This window comes from Eschrichtius robustus, chromosome 20 (assembly GCF_028021215.1).
Source record: "Eschrichtius robustus isolate mEscRob2 chromosome 20, mEscRob2.pri, whole genome shotgun sequence".
NCBI classification, from domain to species: Eukaryota; Metazoa; Chordata; class Mammalia; order Artiodactyla; family Eschrichtiidae; genus Eschrichtius; species Eschrichtius robustus.
In genome coordinates this window covers 59,243,484-59,264,815 of record NC_090843.1, presented here as the reverse complement: position 1 = coordinate 59,264,815, position 21,332 = coordinate 59,243,484, and the positions used below count along the sequence as shown (strand labels likewise).

At 57.8% G+C, this 21,332-nt stretch overlaps 1 protein-coding gene across 2 annotated transcripts in view; it reads right to left on the bottom strand.

Moving 5' to 3' along the window:
• The window catches only part of NTN1 (netrin 1), a 192,611-nt gene that overhangs the window by 9,234 nt on the left and 162,045 nt on the right, over positions 1–21,332 (bottom strand). For both annotated transcript variants that reach the window (XM_068530344.1, XM_068530343.1), the window contains exon 6: positions 8,901–8,975. In XM_068530344.1, coding sequence (XP_068386445.1) covers positions 8,901–8,975 — 75 coding nt within the window. The remainder of the gene's footprint in view (positions 1–8,900; positions 8,976–21,332) is intronic.

Here is a 21,332-nt window from a genome sequence, read left to right as displayed (position 1 = left end):
CATCAGGAGAGCTGGGAATCAGCCGGGCTCCGGGAGGGTATCGGGCCTCTGCCCTAGGAGATGGTCCTGGTCTGGCCCGGCCAACACCCCCAGGCGAGACGTGCTCAGGAGACTGGCCGCCCGGCTTTGCAAGAGGCTCAGGCAGGAGAGTGGAGCTGGGCCCTGCCCAGCGGGGTGCCCTCCTCGCGGAGGCTGGTCTCCCCTGCAATCAGCCCGAGCGAGAACGCCCCGGGTGCCCCCCCTCCCAGCCAGAAGCAACCGACACAGCCCAGCCAACTCCTGATCCGGTGCATGTGCCCACACCCATCATGGGCACGGCCCCAGCTGTCACGGTGCCACCCTGGAGGATGGCCGAGGCTCCCCGCCCTCCCCCGCGGGCCTCACACGCCTCAGGAGATGCCCCACCGGCCTCTGGAGGAGGGCAGGCAAGAGAGGCAGCCTCCCCGCCCTGGCCTCAGCCCAGACCCCGCGCCTCCAGGGCTCACGTCCCGGCTGCAAGTTCATACCCACTCCTCAGCGGGGCCCCCACGCAACGGTTCTGCCACAGCCGTTGGCAGCAAACCCTCTACACGGAGCAGCCCCTCCTCCCGCGCTGGGCTGGCACCCAGGACACCGTGCGTGGAGCCCTGGCCTGGAGGACGGGCGTCCAGCAGCAACTTTGGTCCCCTTGTCACCCTCTGAACAGGGCACTTGCTCAGCTCCTAAGAGTCAAACCACCCTCAACGGCTGGAAGCTGCTTCTCCAAGAACACCCAGAGAAGGGGCCTCAGGCCCAGAAACAGGGGCCAAGGCAGGATCCTACCAGAGCCCTGCTGGGGGAGGCGCCCACTCCAGGGGTGACCCTTCGCGAGCCTCCGAAAAGCTGTTGTGACCTGAGGCCAGGCCTGCCTCCCCGCAGGTAGCCCAGGCTGCTGAGGGGCTGCGGAACTCTCGGGGCGTCCCCACCTCCCGTCAGCCTGAGCCTCACGCGAGCAGGTAAAGCGGCAGGTGTGCCAAGACCCCAGGAATAGCGACAGTACCGGGGTCCTCGTGCCAAAGGCTCTAACCCCGGGGAAGTAGGGTGTCAAGACCCACGAGATCCATCCCACTGGGGAAAGATGCCCGTCCGAGCCCCACCTGAGTGGGAGAAGTGCTCTGTGATCCTGGAGACAGGTGGCCGGGACAAGACAAGTGTTGCCCCGCTGCAGGGGAAGGCGGCCGGTGTCCCCAGGCACCTTGGACAGATCCCCACCTTCCCCCACCCCCGGTGTCCCCGTCTGTGAGATGGGAGGAGACACAGCCTTCCCTACCCACACCTCCTTCCTAAAAACAGGATGTTCAGAGGAGAGGATGCCCCAGGGAGGGGGACAGACGGGGCCCCAGCAGGTCCCTCTGGAGCCTGGCACCCTGCAGCTGCTGGGGCAGCAGCAGTTTTCGGAGGCCCAGGCTCTGGGCTCCCCTGTCTGTGGGGATGGGGAGGGCTGCGGCCCGTCATCCCCATCGCGCGGCAGGAGGCCCCGATCGGTGCAGCGCCTTGCGGGCTCAGGGGCCTTTGTCGAGCTGTCACTGGGGCCCACTGGCCCTCCCTGCCCAACCTGGTGGTCACCCGCATTCTGCGACCTCAGGCTGACTCATGCCAACCCGGCTCCACATCTGGCCTCCATATGGGGCTGGCACTCTGAGGGGGGAGGTCACATCTGGCTGGGGAAATTGGAGGATCCCCAGGGGGCCGGTGACCCCCCCCCACCCCCCGGGGAAGGGTCAGTGAGCCCCTGACACACCAGGCCACGTGCTGCCGGCAGGGCTGCGTCCCGCTCCCCGGAGCTGGGGACAGTGCTGGGGTGGGGGCAGCTGGCCTCTCCCAGCCATCCCCACCAGCTGCCTCCCGGCCCCTGCTAACTGCCCTGAGGGGGACAGCCCCCAGGGTGCTCCTCTGCCCACCCCAAGCCCTGCAGTCACGGCCTGCTGCAGACACGGGAGCCGGGCCCCCAGGACAGGGTTGATAACCTGCGCCGTGTTCCGCACTTGAGGGGACCGATCCTGGTCAGGAATAGCTATTGACCCCAAGGTCGAGGAAAGGAAGGGCAGGGGGCGTCAAGAGCGGGAGAGGCCATCATCTGCCTCGAGGCCCCGTGTCCCTGTCGAGGCCTGAGTTGTGAGGCTCTCCCCATCACCCCTGCCCACCTCATCCCAGCCTAAGCAGCCAGACAAGAGCCCACAAGGGCAGTGCCCACCACCTACACCAGCTCCGCGGGAATCCTCGGTCACTCCACCACCAGCATCGTCTCCACTGCCGGCTCGGCCTCCCCAGCCTCCATCACGGACCCGCGCGTGACCTTCCTCCACCGCACAGCCAAGCCCACGGCTGCATGGCCACGCCCACCACTGTGCCCGACGTCTCAGCCCCACCATCTCGTCTCCGACAGCCCCACTTCCCTGACGCTCACCCCAACGCCACGGTGACCACTCCCGCTGTTGCCCCACGGCGACGTCTTCGTGGCTTCTCAGGAGCCAAGAGTCAAGGGTCCCGTGGGGGCACCAGTCCGTGAGCCCTCGAAGGGGGGCTGCCCAAGGCTCAGCGGCCCGGCACGGGGGGGCGGGCTGGGAGCACAAGGGTCTCAGGCCTCGGAGGCCCCGGTCTGGGCCGTGCTCTTTACCTCGTTGAGTCTCAGCGTCCCATCGGCAGGAATAAGAAGCCCTCCCTCACAGATGGTTCTGAGGATTTGCTAAGGGTGAGAATGAAGGCTGTGAGGTGCCCATCCAGGGCCTGCAGGGGAGGGACGGACACCGGCCTGGCAAGGCCTCTTCTCTGGGGTTTCCACTGCCCCAGGAGATACAAGGTTCTCGGGGGCGGGGATCCGCTTAGGTCCCCTGGTAAGCACACGCGTGCACACATGTGCACACACACAACCTCATGAACCCAGCTCCTCCCCACAGATGCCAACAGAACTTCCGCTTCGAGCTGTATCCTCAGAACTCATCCTTGAGGGATCACGGGAGGAATGCTCGAGACAAATCATCTTATGAAAAGCATTCTGATTTTCCATCTGGTGGTGCCAAAATGTCTTTCAACAAAAGGGGTGACTAATAAACATTTCTGGGAACGAATCCTTTTTCCAAGAACTGGCAAAAGTGAGATGATCTCACCTTTCAGAATGCGAGCTGTCTCCTCCCCCCACCCCGGCGCCCTGCCTCTGCATCCCAGGGAGGAAGAAGAGATGGGTGGCAGCCCCCTTGTGCCAACGTGAGCAGGACTGGCTCTCGGTGGCCTCAGAGTGGCTCCTGCACGCGGACATGAGCCCAGCTGCCGCGGCCCACACCAGCGTCTCTCCGAGCCTCCCGCCCTGCACCCAGCACCTCCACACTCCCTCTGTGCTCAGACAGACACTTTGCTCCCTCTGCCTGGGAGCCCTGCTTTGCCCCGTGAGCACTGGCTACCTGCGCTCCCTCCTCCAGGAAGCCCTCCCTCCACACCCTCCCTGGAGGAGGGACCAGGCCAGACCCTGGCCCCACGTCTCCCTTCCCTGCTGTCATTTGTGTGTGCATCTCCCCTGGGATTCCGGAAACTCCTGGAGGGCTGAGCCTGTGTCTCCTCCATCCCTGTAAGCCCAGCACCCGGGACGGGGCACGCAGCAGGCACCTAATGAGTGTCCGAGGAGGGACTGGCTGAGGTGGGGACGCCACGTGAGGGAGCAGGACTTCCTGGGACGTGTGTGCGGGGCCCACGCATAGCGGCCACGGGAGCCGAGGGGAGGTCGCGCAAACACGAGGAGGTGAGTGAGGACCAGACGGTGGAGCCTCCCAAGGAGCACGGGGACCAGCGAAGAGGAAGCGGGGGAGGGAGGCGCCCCTTCCACGCGGGCCAGGGCTTAGAAAGTCCACTCCCCACGCCAGCCGAGGGGTGTCTCGGCCTGAAGTCATTGCCAGGCCTCGGCCAAGAGGTGCAACATCCCTACAGTAAATGCCCTGGGGGCAGCGTCACCTGCGTCCCGTCGCCTGACTCTGTACACACCGAGGTCCTGGAGCCCCGGGCTTCTGGGTAGACGCACCACGGAGCCAGCGACTCCAGGAGGGACGCACGCGCTCTGCCTGCATGGGCGCCGCCGAGCAGATGCAGGCTTCATAGATATGCTCACACGTGCACACTCGTGCACACACCTACACACGCACGCTTGCTGGGAGCATTTACACCGAGGAAGGGCCCCTCTAGGCTAGGTTTTCCTGGAAAGTCGGCAGGAAATGCTAACACGCTAGGAAATAATAAACACCGTCTTCCATGTGCAACCGCCCCGCCCCGAGCCTTCCCACGGGCGCTTCCTCAGCATCTGCAAGGTGAGCCGGATTCCCCTAGAGGGCAACAGAGGACTGAGGTGGGCCCAGGACGGGGTGGGGGTGGGGGGGCCGTCAGTGACAGCACCACCACGGACCCCTGCCCCTTGGAGATGGCCCAGTGAGGCCACCATCCTTGCCACGTCTAGAAGGACGTCGTGTCCCCTTGATCTCACCACCACGGGACAGATCAGGAAGCAGGCCCAGCCTGGTCCGAAGTCACACAGCAAGTGTGCAATCATTGCCTCCGGATTCTGGGGCCAGTGCCCCGTTCCCTACAGATGGGACTGGAACAGCTACCCTTCCCTGTCCCGGGGTCTCCCCAGAGCAGAGAGACACGGCAGGCTCGGCCTTGAGGCCTCCCCCCACCTACTGGGCCCTGTCTCACTGGGAACACGGGCAGGCCCAGCAGACCCCAAGCCAGCCCGGGTGATTGCTCCTTGCCCCCTGCTCCCCACGGCCTCCTGCCCACCGCCCACCGCCCGGCTCAGCAGAGACCCAGCCCCAGGTCCTCCAGCCGTACAACGTCAAGACTCCTGAGCTGGCCTCAGAGGAGGGAGGGGGCCCGGGGCCCTCTCTTCACTACTCCCCCTACCATCACCAGGTTCTAATTAGCAGCTTCTAGAACGTCCAAGTGCCCTGGCTGTAAAGTGAAGGAAATGTGTTTCCTAATTGGCTCCCTGCCGGGGTGTCAGTCAGAGAGCAGGGATTATGCGGCCCCTGTAGCCTCCCTCCCTGGCCTTCCTGGGCCCGCCAGCTCCCTTCTCGCCCTCCTCCTGCTCACCTGCCCAGGTCTGCTCGGGTGTAGAAGGGACACCTCCACTCACACCTCATCTAGGGGCTCAGGGGCCCAGCAGGATGCGAGGAAGATTCTCCACAAGGTCCGCAGACCCCGGTGGGAGACCTGGCCTCCGGCCTCAGAGCAAGGCCTGCGGCTGCTGCCGGGCTGACCCCCCGATGCCCCCGTGGGCCCCCGCCCAGCCCCTGTGGGTGCCACTCACTCCTCCCTCCACAAGCCTCTCCCTACCTGCCCCCACCCTGCTGGGGTCTGCCAAGCCCTCCCCGGAAGCCCCTGTGATCCCCTTTCCTGGCATCTCTTTGTCCTGTCTCCTGCGTGAACACGCAGGCCTAGTTGCTGAGCTGGGGTGGGCTGCTCCCCAACTCTTAGGTAACCCCAAGAGTATCACGGACGGTGCTAGGGACCAGAACGCCCCTCCGAGAGTCTTTGGGGGGTGGGCGGGGGCAGTGCCAGTCCTGGCCTCGGGGCAATGGGGGGGGTCGGTGATGACATTAAAGTTGATGGCGCAACAGCTCCAGACCCGGTCAGCGCTCTACGGGGGCACCCCGCTTCTCTCCTGCATCTGCTCTGCTCGAATCTCGCCCCGCAGCAGAAACGTGGACGCCTGGGCAGCGTGCTAGTAGCAGTGCAGGGCCAGGAGCTGGCGGGGAGGTGGCATGAAGCCGCCATGAAGTCTGGGAAGGTGGGCATGCCGGGCCGCTCCTCACCCCTCCTGGTTTGGGGACACATGGGGCCCTGGGGATAAACGTGACGGGGGAGGGGCGGGCAGGGAGGCTGGGCCTCTGCTGGGCAAGTCACCTCAGCCAGCTGGGCCAGGGGCCCTACCTAGGACACCAGCTTCCCTCGGATAATCCAGGAGGAAGTCAGGTGCGGGGAAGGGAGGATGGAGTCAGGGAGCAGAGGACAAGAGGAGCCCAGAGGCCGAGCCCCCTGCACCACTGCCCTTGTTCCCTGGGGGGCCCATAGCGGGAGCAGGGCTCAGGGTGGCCCCTCTGGGAATATAACAAGAGGGGGCCAGGCCCCCTCCTGCAGAAAGAGGGACCTGCCTGCTGCTGCGGGTGGGTGGAGACAGGAGAGCTCAGAGGGGGCCAAAGTGTCCCCCACAACATCAGGGGTGGGGGAGGCAGAATTCAACGGAGGAAAAGAAGTCAGAAGAGAGCAAAATGAGTCCCACGGAACCAGGAGGCAAACGGATCCATTTGGGTAATTGTAAACAAAAGTCCTATCTTCCCTTTCTTCACGGAAGAGCAGAACGGGGGTAGGCGGGGCTGCAGTCAACACCTCACACAAAGTCTGCGCGGCGCCCCTCCTCCCAGGCCCCTTCCCCAGCGTCTGCAGAGAGGATGCTTCAAGACCGAATTCAAACCACCCTTCCCCCAGGCGGCCCACCTGTTCCTTCACCCCCACCCCCCCATCCCCCCACCCCCACTCTGGGTGGGGAAGGAGCAGCGGCGGCAGTGACAGGCCCAGGGCTCTCCTCTGTAACCCTGGCTCTCTGGGCCTGGACAGCCTCGATGGGCCCCCCGCCCTAAGCCTGGGACACTGCACGACCCTTGGGCGCTCCCACCCGAGTCCCACCTCCCGTCCTCGGCAGACGCTGACGGTCCCGGGACAGGAGCATGGACCACACAAGCCTCATCCAACGCCACCTGGGGCCTCTGGGGGCTGCTGTCACCCTGGGTCAGAGACAACACTCCCTTCATCTTTACATCACCTCGACGTTTGTTTTCAAAATCAAGGTTGGTTTTCCCGTGAAAGTCAGAAGTTTCTGCACCGCCTTGGGATGCAAGCACTTAAAAGAGGCTTTTTTAGGAATTCACCGCGGACCCAGAGGACTCCGGGACAGGATGCCCACGGCCTGGCCGCTTCGGAACTGACACGCCAAACCCACCAGCTGCTCCGGCCTCATCCTGCGGGGCGTGCAGCTGGATCATGGGATAGAGTCCTGGGCTTCCGTGTGGGGTGTGCGTATGCGTGTACACCTGTGTATATGCGTGCATGCCCACACGCAGTAGAATGAAGATTTAGAAGTTCAACGTTCCTTTGAGCTCTTTTGGGCCTCACCTTTCACTTCATTTTGCTAAAAGGTCCTGATGGTTGCCCTTATTAAAGAAGGACACCTTGCATTTGGTTCAAACAGCGGGCCCCGGTGAGGCCCCAGGGGGCCTGGCGTCCCAGGCCAGGCTGCCGGACCCCTCGGGTCTGGGAGGGATGTCACGCGGGTTCTGGATGAGTTCTCGGCACCGGGTCATCTTTCCCTTCCCACCCCACTTCTTCCCTGCCCCCCAACCCAGCTTCCAGGGGACCAGCCGAAGCCACTCTTTCCTGGGAACCCACCAGGCACCTGGCCCCACGCTGGGTGCTTCCATATGACACAGTCGGGGCATCACCCTCTTGTTACAGACAAGGAAACTGTGGCTCAGAGAAGCAACTGCACTTGCCCAGGTCCCACGGAAGGCACCCCGATCAGGGTATAGACTAGGAATGCAGGGCAGAAAACACAGGCCGGTCGCCTTTCCCAGAGGCAGCCAAGTGGGGAACTCACCTCCAGGAACCAGAGGGAGGAGGAAGGGGCAAGACAGGCAACACCCAGCTGGAGTGGGGAGGTGGGCAGAGGGGGATGGGCAGAGTGGACCCTCGTGGTCCAGGAAAAGGAGGCCCAGCCTCAGCCTGAATCAGCCGGGCCCACTGGGTCAGGAGGAGGGCCCCAGGGTGGAAAGAGCCAGGCCTGGGCTCGGGGCCCCTGGGTGGCCATCCAGGCTGTGGCCACTTCCCGGCCGGGCGTCCGACGCCCTGGCCTTCCCCAGCTCTACCAGCAGACGACTGGACAATCTCGTCGGGACTTCTGTTTGCCTCTAGCTATGTGCACACACCTGCCCGGGGGCTGCGAGGGGCTCCCCAACTGCCTCCTACCCACCGTGTGGTCAGCCTTGACTCTGAGTCCCGTGGTGTCTGGCCGGCCCAGGCCCCCAGCCAGTTCGGACACTCTCAGGGCCCAGAAAACACAAAGCTGGCTCCTTACCTCCCGCGGGGCGGGGCGGGGCTGGCGAGAGAGGATTCGGAGAAGGGGTGCAGGGGTCCCCACCCCCAGTGCCAGGGTGGATGGCGCACGGGGAGACTGGGGGACGGACTGGACACCCTCTTCCCAGGAAGGGAGCCTGAGGCCTCCGGTGACAGGGAATCTCTGCAGCCCCCCAGCTCCCGGCTGGAAAAGGCCCTCAGGGATCCCGAGGCTGTGTTCAAACTTCAGAATTACCAGCGAGCCGTTTTAAATGCAGATTCTCGACCCAGCTCCACCTTGTGGAGTCAACCCTTGGAAGGAGCTGGCTTCTGGAATCGGCATTTCAAACACACCATGGAAGCTCCCTCCCTTTCTCCAATGCCCGGAGGACCTCTCTTTGAGCTACAGAGCCTCAGGCTGAATGCCCATGAGTACGGATGAGGGCACTGAAGACCAGAGAGGTGAAGTGACAGGTCTGCGGCCACACAGCCCCTCAGGGGCAGAGTGAAGCCTGGGAATCCCAGGCCTGTCAGGCCCCACTGGCCGGGATGCCTCCCTGCAGGGCCAGGGGGGGGAACCCTGCCCACACGCCTGTGACCCCTCACACCACCCGCCGCCAAGGGGGAAGAACTGGGAAACTCCTGGGCGTGGGACCCATCCCACGCGGCTCCCGTCCGCTCCCAGGGACTCTGTGACCAACACCCACGCCGGGCCACCTGCACCCCAACCCTAGCCCCTCGCCGGTCACGTGGTGCCTCCCCTCCCCCTCCCCAGACAAGGGGCTCTCACTCACCATAGTCCTTCTTGCAGTATTTTTTCATGTTAATCTTCAGCTTCCCTTTGGAGGCCTTGCAGTACGAATCACAGTCTGCAGGGGAGGGGAGAGCACAGACAAAACCTAGTTAGGCGGGCGAAGAATAGGCTGCCAGCCCGGGTGGGAGGCCACCTCCCTAAATACCCAGAGGCCTGTGATACCCAAGGGGCCAGGCCGCGCGGGCGGCCATTCAGGGCATCCTGGCCTTCTCGAGAGGCGCTGGGACAAAGGGGCCCCGCCTGACCACCCCCGCCGGCCCCCCGGCCTCCGTGAGGGACTAGGGGGGCTCCCGTATTGTGCCACCCAGGGCTTTGGAGCGCCACACAAATTCCCCCTGTTCTTAAGATGCACCCGGAGCCTGATTAAAGCCAATAGAGGCCTCATTGTCACCCCACACCCCGGGTCTGTGTCAGGCGCTGGCTTGCATGGCGAGCAGCCTCTGGTTGGGGTCAGGCCCCAACAAAAGAGGTCACGGAGGAAATTAGCAGCCCATGAAGCATTAGAAAACCCCTTTGGTGTCCACTCTACTGGAGTGTGCAAATAAAATGCCCCACGAAGAAGAGTTCAGTTCTAATGGGCCCTACTGCTGAGAGGCAGGGCCGCCGGGCCCGCGTCTGCCGGGTATCAGTTCGGGGACGTCCCAGCGCGAGCCGGGCAGGATGTGTGACGCCCTGGGGCCTGCCTCCCCTGGGGGTGGCCTCTGTCGGCCTAGCAGATGCAAACCTCCAACGCCGGTCCCCCCCCCCCGGCCCCCTCCCTGCCAGCTCTTCCTTCTCTTCAGATAAGGTGATGCAATTCCTTTGTCAGATCTGTGTTCACACGTCAGCTTTTGGCGTGATGGCCAGCCCACTACAGAGGCCCAATAAATCACTCCAGCCCACCCTGCACCACCACTCAACATGCTGGCTCTCACTGAATTCTCACAACCGTTCTTTGATCTGCGGGCATTATTTCCATTCTGCAGACTAGGAAACGGAGGCCGCCTGCCCAGTGCATCCCAGACAGCTAGCAAGTGGTGAGGCTGGGCCTTGCACTCGAGTCTGAGATGCCAAGATCACTGTACTCGTGGTTATGCTACGCTGAGTCTCGGTAAACACCAACGGGTTCTCCCTCGATAAGAATGAGGCATTCAGCTCAGAGCTGGGGATGCACAACGCCTGGCATTCCAGCAACTCCCAGACTGCCGGCAGGGAGGACCAGCCAGGCCAGCCCCGGGGTTGCAGAGGGCCCAGCCTGTTCTGGGAGTAGTGACGGTGCAAACAGGCTGGGTGTGTGTCCTGGCAAGGGGACTAGAAAGGAGGAGGGAAACACACACACACACACACACACACACACACACACACACACACACACACACACACACACACACACACACACACACACACACACACACACACACACACACACACACACACACACACACACACACACACACACACACACACACACACACACACAGTGACTGCTCCAGGAGCAGGTGCCAGCCCCTCATCCTGCAAAGGGGAAAACCAAGGCCAGGCTGGGGGTGAGGAGTGATCTGTGTGGGAGCACAGGACAAGGCCAGGGCAGGAGGCCACCTGTCCCCCCAAACCATCACTTAGATCTGCAGGGAACATTCAGAGATCACCCCAGAGTCAGCCTCTGGCCCATGGGAGGTGGCTGCCTCCTTCAAGGTCCTAATTAAAGCTGAAACAGCTCCATCCTGTTGCCCTGCGAGCCGCAGGCCTGGCAGCCCTCTGCTGCCCCCCGAGCCAGCTTCCTGGGGCACCCCACTAGGAGCCAGTCTCCGGAAGTGGGGAAAAACAGCCCCCCTTCCTGCCCCCAGGGATCAGAGTCCTTGGACCTCCCCCCCCCCCCCCCCGCGACCAGGATGCCCTGCCCGGGGGCACCGGAGTCCACAGTACCAGCCCCTCCTGCCAGCTGGGTGGCTAACTGGAGTCAGGACCTCGTGGAAGGCAGGGGCTGGGGCATCCAGGGAGAGTGGCCTATATTCCACTGGGGCCAAGCCCGAGAGGTCGAGACACGAGGCGACAGTGAGTGGAGTGGCCCAAACCCACGGGCAGTGGCACTGCCCCCCACTCCCCCGCCCCGCATGGCACTGCACTTCACTGCTGGGAACGGCTGCTCTCGGCCACATCTCTGCCATCCCAGGGGCAGATGGCGCTCACGGCAAAGCCACTACTGGGGCTGAACCCAGGCCGTACCTAAGTCCTGGCGTCCCCCAGCGAGCTGGCGGGAATCCCTGCCTGCTGTCTTCCACTCGGGAAAGAACTGGAATGCCAGCGGTGCCGGTGACGTCACTGCAGGGACAGCCTTGAACGCACTCTCATCGCTTTCTCATTATTTTTCTTTCTGGCCCCCGTCAGGACTTGCATTCCGGTCAATCACCTGCCCTGTCTCCTCTGCGGGGTGGAGACTCAGCCCTGGAGACAGCCCCTAACAGCACGTCAGCTCCCCCGAGCCTCCAGGCAGCCCTGTGAGGAAGGCACCGTGATTCCCATCCTCAGACAGGACAGCAGAGCTGAGAAAGGTGCCAGGGTGCCAGGCCCCAGTGCACTGCAGGCTGGAGGGGAGGCGGCCCCGGGAGGACCTGGCCCTGCCCCTCCAGCCCTCCCTTCCCTCTCCATCACTCCCTCCTAGCAGCGCCCCCAGCTCTTCTTTTCAGAGCCAAGTATCCACCTGGGCCAGAAACCATCCTCCAATGCGTGGCATCCATCACTGCCTAGTTAGAGCCAGCTCCAGACCCCAAGTGACAAATCACAGTTGCCCCTCCATAACGAGAGCCACTCACAGGGCACTAAAGAGGCACGTGGCACTGCTCTCAACCCTGCCCGTGCTCCTAACGGCCCGGTGCCCAACCCAGGCTTCTGGAATGACCCAGAAGCTTTAGGACAACACTGATGCCTGGGTTCCACCCCCAAGACATTCTGATTTCATTGGTTTAGGGGGCAGCCTGCGTGTGCAGATCTTTAAAGTTCCCCAGGTGAGTCTCATGTGCAACCAGGGTTAGAACCACTGTCTGAACCGACTGCAGTCGTAGGAGGTGGAGACAGTCTCTGCACCCAAGACCTGTGTGGAGGACCCAGGCTGGCAGAGGAAAGGCTCAGAGGGGTGGGTGCTGACTCAAACTGGCATCACCGGGCAACCCCAGGCCGCTCGCCCTTACGGGAAATGGTGCCAGCCTCAACACGTGCAGATTTACAGCTGTATTTGGTTTGTTGTTGTGGTTGTTTATTTTTATGTGGGTCTTAGGTCTTTCCTTCCTGTCAGCCAGCAGTTCTCATCAGGTCAGTGTGCTTGTTGTAAACTGTCCCCTCTCTCTTCCAATTTGCTGATTCTGATTTAGCTGTGAGCTAGGAAAACAGAAAGACTAAGGTTTATTGGAACTGTATGTAAAGCATGGGTCAACAGGCCTGGAATGAGAGACTGAACTGCTCTCCTTTGGGTACAGTGAATAACCTTCAGAGCACGGACACCATGGCAGCTCTCTGGCTGCGTGCGGACTCTTTGGGTGTATTCCAGAGAACTGAGGTCACTGGACAAGAGGTCCCTGGATAAGGAAAGTGTTCCTGCATTTTCTTCTTTCATCAAATACACACACAGCTACAGAGACTGACTCAAGATGGACCAAACGCAGCTTTAAAATGCATCTTTGACTCTTTCAAAATGGCATCTACTTGCAGCTACCCACGTTTCCTCTCCTTGTTTTGTTCCAAAATAGCTACACAGATAATGAAGAAAAAAAAAAAAAATGAAAATTCACACTAATGCCAAAAACTAAACTGACAGATGACCCAACGCTGGAATCTGGGAGCAATCTCTATTAATTAAAAGCAGATGGTGGTAGAACAAGCAAAACCTGTCCAGGTTTTACCTCAGGACAGAGCTCTTTGTCTGATGAACAGAAAAATCCTGGAAAAAAAGGGAAGATGACAGGGAGACAACAACCGGACAACGAATGGGCAGGAAGTGGGTGGGGGCCCCATGGTGGAGCCGGATCCGGAGAAGGGAGGCTTAAGGAAGGGGATGGATAGACGGGAAGGACTGTGTTTGCAGTGGGTACGTGAACTCACGTTTTTATCTAAATGACTGATGCAGAGAACGAGAAAGTCAGGCAGTGGAGACAGAAGGACACCACCTCCACAGAGCAGAAGCGAATTGAGGAAAAAGGCTGGGAGGGATTAGGAATTGGAGAGGGAGCTGGATGCATTCCCTTGCCATCCAGCTTGGGGCTGGAATGGGAATTCAGCTGTCACGCTAGGCCAGGGATCTGCAAATCTTTTTGCAAAGTCCCAAACAGTAAATATTTTAGGCTTTGCAGGCCATACGGTCTCTGTCACAACTATTCAAACTGTCGCCGTAGCTCGAAAACAGCCGTAGACGATATGAAACTGAATGGGTGTGTCAGACTAAAAAAAAATTCTAAAAAGACACAGCCTCTATGAAGTAGGAGAGAAAAAGCCATATGGGAAAACGAGGCCAAGCTGAACAGGCCACGTGATGATACAAAAAGGGTGACACACGAAAGAAAGAAGAGCTGGGAAAACCCAAACCTAAAAGCCTAGGAGCACAATTAAAATCGACTTTGGAAGCAATCAAGAGAGAGAATACTGTAGAAAACAGATTCAGAAACATGGAGAGTAAATTGGAGAGATTCTCACAAAATTTAGAGGAAAAGGATAAAGACGTGGGAATTGTGAAAGAGAAAACGATAGGGATAGAAGAGGGAAAGTGGAGAGATGGCATATAATTGGGAGAAAACTGCAGCAGAGACCAAAGATAGGATCCCTGAGCTGAAGGCCAACCTACGTATGAAGGAAAGGATGAACTGAATTTTTGGAAAAAATCAAGGAAAAAAGACCAACACACCCACGTACATCTTTGCAAAACATATGAAATACCAGGATGAGGAAAAAATAGATACAGATTTAAAATCAACAAGCAGCTGGCCAGATGACAATGGAGCAATGTCTATAGGTTGTGAGGAGAGAAAACTTTGAGATCCAAGATTTTTATACCTAGCTAGACTGTCTTCTATGTATGAAGGCCACAATAAACCAAAGACATTCTCTAGTGTGCAAGGTTTCAACCATGTATCCTTTTTGAGAGGAACACTGGAGAATGTTTTCCAACCAACTATGAAATGGATCAAAAATAAGAATGCAAGAGGGGAAAGTCATGGAATGAACACACTGGTGATGAGCACGGAACCAAGCGAACATAGAGGTTTCCAATTTGGCTCTAAGAGTGAAGGCAAAGATCAAAATAATTTTAAAACGTTTGAAAGGGAGCATCAGACAATGTATAGGTATGCATAGATAAGTATACAAATTTAATCTGCAACTTTAGATGATACTAACAGAAACTGAGAATGAGGCGGGGAATACAACTTTCTGTCTTAAGTAAGTAGAACACAAAAGATGCTATTTCAGGCTTGACTCTGATAAATGAGAGCTATTAGATCAAACAGTGCTTTTGAAAAACCCAAAGATAACCACAAAACACCAGAGAAGAGAAGAAACAGGGTATAGGCAACTGTGATAAATTCAAATCACAGAAGAGCCACTATCTCAAAGCAAAACAATGAATGTAAATGGATTCAACACCTCTATTGAAAAACTGATTTTAAAATATTAAATGACTGTTTAAGAGGGACAACGAAATAAAGCAAGTTTTTAAAAGCTTACAACTTTTAAAGAAGTTGTAAGTTTGTCACTAGGTGACAAAGAAGTTCAAAAGTAATAAAAAATTTGTGTGGAATAACATCTTATTGAAACACATTATGCAAAAACTGTGAGAAAGACAAAAAGGAACAGACAGAAACACATAACTAGTAAAAGAATGCTAAATTAATTCCAAGGAGCTAAAGTTACACAGGCCACATTTCCTGACCACAATGTAATAAATATTATTTATTATTCAACGAAAAAGAATGAAAATAAATGAAGTGCATTCAATTCTAGAATTTAGAAAATAAGGAAAATAAAACCCAAAGAAAGCAGGAGGAAAGAATTAATAACAACAGGAGTAGAAATTAATAAAGTAGGATACTGAAAAAAACTCAAAAGTTATAAATACATCCAAGAATTGATTCTCAGTAAAGCCCCCAGACCAACAAACTCTCACACACACACACACACACACACACACACACACACAGAGACAAAACACTGTCATGTCTAACTATGAATGAAAGAGAGAAAACAGACCCATTAGGAACTAATGAGAAAGGGGTGTAACCACAATCTAAAGAAGATTTTATAAATTACAAGGCTATTGTATACAGCTTTAGACTGAAATCTTGGACATCTGAATGAAATGCATTCCTTCTTAGGGAAACATAAGGGACCAAAGTGAACTAAAGAGATATCAAATCTGAATAGATAAAGAATCTTAAGAAATCTCTGGATCCAGATGGTTTCAGAGGCTGGCTCCATGTAAACACTGAAAGGATGTTTCATGCTATTTGATCTGGTCAGAAAACAGAAAAAGAAGGAACACTAATAGGATGAACCACATAAAAGTGCCTAAAATCGATCATTCTTCAACTTTAAAAGAAAAAAGCAGTTTCATATGGTTTGATCTTAAATAAGTGCTGGCATGAGCTTAGACACACACACACCCTGTGGACCAGTTGGTCAGCCTCACTGACTCATCGGATCCGATATTTTGTGCCCCGAAGGTCCCCATCCTCCCTGGACCCAGGGCCCCCGCAGCGGAGGAAGGGGTGGGCAGGAAGCTGCCCCTGTTCTCTCAGGAGACCCTGGGGGGCTGGAATTGAGGGTGCAGGTAACACCAGAAGATCTGCTGGGGCCCCTGCACCAGGGTCACCCTCCATCTCACCCTCCTCCCCAACGAGAGGGGAGCTGCCAGGGACGGACGCTGGCACCGCCTGGCTGCCCACCTGGATGCACTCTGTCCCGGGGAGAGTGCAGAGACCCAAGGCCGCCATCTGCGACTCGCAGCAGGCCCATCCTGGCTGGCTGGCATCCTGGCTCCTCCTGGGAACAGCCAGCCCTCCCTTTATTCCCCCCACCTGCTCCCCTGACCAACCCGAAGCCAAGAGCCGAGAGGGCCCCCCCCCCCACCCCCGCCGCAGGCCCGATCCCAGTGGCCAAGCCCCTCCCTCCTCTTCCTCCACCTTGGGTAGCTTGCCCTCTGCTCTGCCTCCTGTGTCCCAGGTGCCAAAAATCCCGCTGGGCGGGCCTGCTCGCCCGATCGAGGCTCGGCACCGAGCATATGGCAGGCGGGGCCCAGCGTCCCCCGGTCGGAGCCAGGGGCGCTGCATCTGGTGCCTCCCCTGAAGCAGGGCGGGGAGCTGGCCAGGGTCTCACTCCCGGCAGCACCCCAGCCTCTCTGCTTCTGGGCTGTCGGCTCGGGAAGGTGGGGCAGTGGGAATAAAGAACGAGGGACACCCAGCCACCGAGGTCCTTCCCAGGGCAGAGACCTGGAGGCTGGGGGAGTTTCAGATTCCGCTGGCTGGGCACAGGGGAGGGGCTCCTGGAACCCCTCACCCCAACCCTGCCGGGTGAAGAGCTCAAGGGGGTGGCGCCAGGAAGGACACCCAGCCGGCTCTGCCCATTTCGGCTGGGCCACCCTGCCCACCAGCAGGTGACAGATGACAGGTGAGGCCACTCTGCCCAGAGAGTCCTGGCTTTCCCTGACCCAGATCCACAAAGCCACTTGGAACTCCTCAGGCCAGAGACCAGCTTTCCATGTGTGTCACTTTCACACACGGTGGGTCTCCGTGGGTTTCATGATGACCACGTTAAGGATGGAGGAGGCACACCCCACTAAGCCAACCCTCACCTCTTGGTCCTAGACTGTAGGTGACTGACCCACTCCCCCTGCTGAGACACCTTCTTAGAACCCCCATCACAAGCACTTTGCCCAGGAGAGAGCCGGGGTCCACAGGCAGCTCCCGAGCGCCCACGCGTCTCTCCAGGCCTGTGCTGGTCTCACCCGCCCCATCACCTCCCAGCCCTCCTTGCCTCCACGGCATGATGTCCGTTCAGCTCTGGGCTCTGGGGCAGAAAGGCCAAGGTCACCCCAAATGAGGCAGCCCCAAGTAAGGACCGGCATGAGGTACCTTGTAAAACTTTTGGGAGCAAAGCCAAAAGTGTTCGCAACATAGAGAGCAAAGGGTGCGTGTCTTTAATATATAAAGAACTCGTCTGAATCAATACGACAAGCACCCTAACATTCAAAGAAGACAAACAGGCAATTCACAAAAGAGGGAAGAAAGCGGACATGGAGATGTAACAATGTTCAACCTCAAATAAGCAAAGAGACGCAACTTAAATCAACATGAGGGACTTCCCTGGTGGTCCAGTGGCTAAAAGCAGGGGACCGGGTTCGATCCCTGGTCAGGGAACTAGATCCCACGTGCCGCAACTAAGGATCCCGCGTGCTGCAACTAAGACCCAGTGCAGCCCAATAAATAAATCAATAAATATTTTTTTAAAAAAATCAACAGGGGGCTTCCCTGGTGGTGCAGTGGTTAAGAACCTGCCTGCCAACGCAGGGGACACGGGTTCGAGCCCTGGTGCAGGAAGATCCTACATGCCACGGAGCAACTAAGCCCGTGCACCACAACTACTGAGCCTGAACTCTAGAGCCCGCGCACCGCAACTTCCGAAGCCGCCGTGCCTAGAGCCCGTGCTCTGCAACAAGAGAAGCCACCGCAATGAGAAGCCTACACACTGCAACCAAGAGTAGCCTCCGCTCGCCGCAACTAGAGAAAGCCCGTGCACAGCAACGAAGACCCAATGCAGCCAAAAATAAAAATAAATAAATAAATTTATTTTTAAAAAAATCAACAGGAATGTAGGGCTTTTGCCTGGGGAAGTGGCAAAGCACACACACACACTCAAGACAATGCAGTTGGGGTGCAAATCAATACCAACTTTCCTGAGTGCAATTGGCTTTGAAGGTCAAAACCCTGGAGAACACACACCCTTGCTATAGCACCCCGACTTCTAGGAATTTATCATCCCTTCATCCACTTAAAAGTTTTGCTACGAGATTTCCACATGGCTGGCTCTGGGAGGTGTGGGTGTACCCTGGGGCTCATGGAACAGTCAGGGTGGCTTTATAGCAGGAGGGGACATGTCAATGATACGAGTGTAACCACACTCACCAAAGAGTGACACTCACAGAATGAAGACAAAGGCCAGCATGCGTTGGTAGAGGATGGGGACGGGGGAGCAGGTGGAGACCTCCCTAGATGTGAAGGCCAGTCTGAGGAGGCGACCTTTAGGAGGAAGCTCTGTGACGCAGCCAGGGCAGGAACAAGCCGGGCAGGTGTGAGGAACCAACAGAAGAGGGGCCTGGAGCTGGGGGAGGGGAGGGGCAGCCAGAGATGAGGGTTCATGGGGGTCCCTGGGTTCTTCTCAACCACGGCAGGGGTTTGAATTTTATTCTAGAAGAATATACTGTGCACCAAAATGTGGGGTGGAGGAAGTGTGGCTGGTTTTTATGCTCTTGCTTTGTCTTGCCTGTATATTTAATTTTACTATAATGCGTATACCATTCTTGTATTAAAAGGAGAAAAACAGGGACTTCCCTGGCGGTCCAGTGGTTGAGACTCCGTGCTTCCATGGCAGGGGGCGCGGGTTCGATCCCTGGTCGGGGAACTAAGATCCCGCATGCCGCATGGCACAGCAAAAAAAAAAAAAAAGGAGAAAAACACTAAAAATATTCTGAGGCGGGCTTCCCTGGTGGCGCAGTGGTTGAGAGTCTGCCTGCTAGTGCGGGGGACACGGGTTCGAGCCCTGGTCTGGGAGGGTCCCACGTGCCGCGGAGCGGCTGGGCCCGTGAGCCACAACTACTGAGCCTGCGCGTCTGGAGCCTGTGCTCCGCAGCAAGAGAGGCCGCGATAGTGAAGAGGCCCGCGCACCGCGATGATGAGTGGCCCCCGCTTGCCGCAACTGGAGAGAGCCCTCGTGCAGAAACGAAGACCCAACACAGCCAAAAATAAATATAAAAATAAATAAGTAAATAAGACCCGGTGCAACCAAAAAAAAAAAAAAAAAAAAAAAATATTCTGAGGCAAGTCTCTTCTTCAGTGAGGATGGGGATTGAATGGGGGGGGACTCCCATAATGAGATGACATTCCTATTCAGTGAGGTGACATTTGTATTCCTAATCCATGGGGCTTCTACTCCTAGGAAGGGCTACATCTTCCTAGGAGATGGTGGGGGGGGGGGGGGGGGGGTGTGTGTGTGTGTGTGTGTGTGTGTGTGTGTGTGTGTGTGTGTGTGTGTTTCCATCCTCTCCCAATTCCACAAACATTAATACCAAGGGACAAAGGAAGAGTGAGTGGTCAGCGAACTATGTGTGTGGTGACGTGGCTAGGAGAGAGGGTGCTGCTCTCTCGAGGATCTGGGAAAGCTCCCTGAGGAGGTAACACAGCCCTGAGACCTAAACAGTGCGAGGGAGGCAGGGCAAGAAGATCTGCGGGAAGAGGGTTCCCGGCAGGAAGAACAGCCTGTGCAAAGGCCCTGAGGCAGGATCGAGCCTGGCAGAGTCCAGGGCTGAATGCAGGCCGGGGAGCCTCGCACAGAGTTGAGGGCAGGGAGGAGCAGAGACAAAAAATGCACACCAGCCAGATGGGCCAGGTGGGGCAGGATAAGGTTTGGAGTCTGTTTCAATGTAATGCAAAGCCACCCGAGGGTTCTAGCCAGGCCTGGGTCACCCCAGGGAAGCCCTGTCCTTTCTTTCTGCTCCTCCCCAGCGTGGCCACCTTCACTCAGAGCTTCCCACACGGCTCACCTTGCCGTGCCAGCCGGGGCGGAGGCAAGTTCCTGCAGGACGGCATGCTGTCGCAGCCCACCAAGGGCCCCCTCCACCCCGCACTTTCTCCTAAAGAGCCCCCGCTGTGATAGCTCCACCACCATCAGGCCTGGGTCTGACAGATCTGCTGAGGCCTCCCCAGTATCCACCCTTCTTCTTCCCCAAGTAGCAAACCCCAGTGTTTCCTGCTTCAAATCTTCTTCAAAGACTCCCCTGCAGCTCACACGGCCATGTCCCTCACTTCTTGCCCCGAGGGTGTGAGTGGAAGTCGCCTGCAAAGGGCTCCAGGGAAAGCAGCTGTGTCCTGTAAAAAGGGATCCCATCACCCGCGCTCTGATCTGCAGCCCTTAACCATTCCGAGCCTCAGTTTCCCCATCAGTAGCATGGGGTAGTGGTGCCGACAGCAACTGTCCTGCCCCTTCATAGGAGTCAGGAGGAAATAACCTTGGTGCGGTGAGACAGGTAAGGGATGCTGGGGGTGGTCTCTCAAGGAGATGACCTTTCAGCTGGAACCTGAAGGATAAGAAGGGGCTGCCAACAGGGTGTGCTGGGCTCCAGGCGGCCTCAGAGGCCCCGGCTCAGTGACCGCGAAGAGGGGGTGAATGACGGCGGAGCAGTGGGAAAGGTGGGGCCTCGTGAGGTGAGGAGGAGAGCTCAGACCTGAGGTGGAGAGACCCGGCTCTGGTCCTCGGCAGAATCTATAAAACTGACCGAGATCTGGGCGACGGAGCCCTGTCTCCCAACAGGAGCACGTCTGCCTCCAAGATCCCTTCTTGGGCTATGCCATGGACCCAGAGCTGGGCAGAGGGAGAAGGTATATCAGGCCCAAAGCTAGGACCTTGTTTTTGCCCGAGGTCCACAGTCTGGGGACATTTACTCCATTCCCTGTAACGTCTTCTCCTCCACGTGAGTGAAAGTGGGTAAACCCTATGATGCGCAGAGGATCTGGAAAGAACGAGACCTAACCCCACAGAGACTGGAGAAGCCAGAGGCTCTGCAGGGGGCCACTCACAGGTTCAGCCACCACGCCTTGCCCTTGAGCACCAGTCCCCTTGGCAAACTTCCTTGGACCCCACTCCTGGGTCATCTCCCTGTGTGGCCTTCCTCTAGGCCCCCAAGCACAGCGGGGCACCCTCTACCCTCTCAGCACCCATGCCATGGTCCAGAATTATCCGTCTGCCCCCTCACCCGGTGGGGAATCGGACCTTGGTCCCAGCACCTGGCGCAGGATGGGTCACCACTGAACACCCAAGGAACACGCTGGAACGTAAATTCTGGGTCCCCCCATGGCCACAAACATAGTGTAAAACGAGCTGAATGCAGATGCCCTGTAAGATACCAAGACCGCTCAGAGAGACCTACAAATCAGGCTCCCCAAACTAAAGACACAGCATCCCTCACGATTATTCTGGTGACACCCGTGAGAAAGCCTGGGTAAAGTGCTCAGGCATCTTTTCAATCTGCTAAGCTCTTTGACAACAAAGAGGGCATGATTTGGGCCGGAGAGGGTCTGAGTGGCACCAGAAATCAGGATGCCTCTGTCGGGACTCGCAGCTGACACCTGGAAGTAGCATCCCGACCTCTGGATGTGCGGGCTTTTCTAAGGGTCTTTGCCTG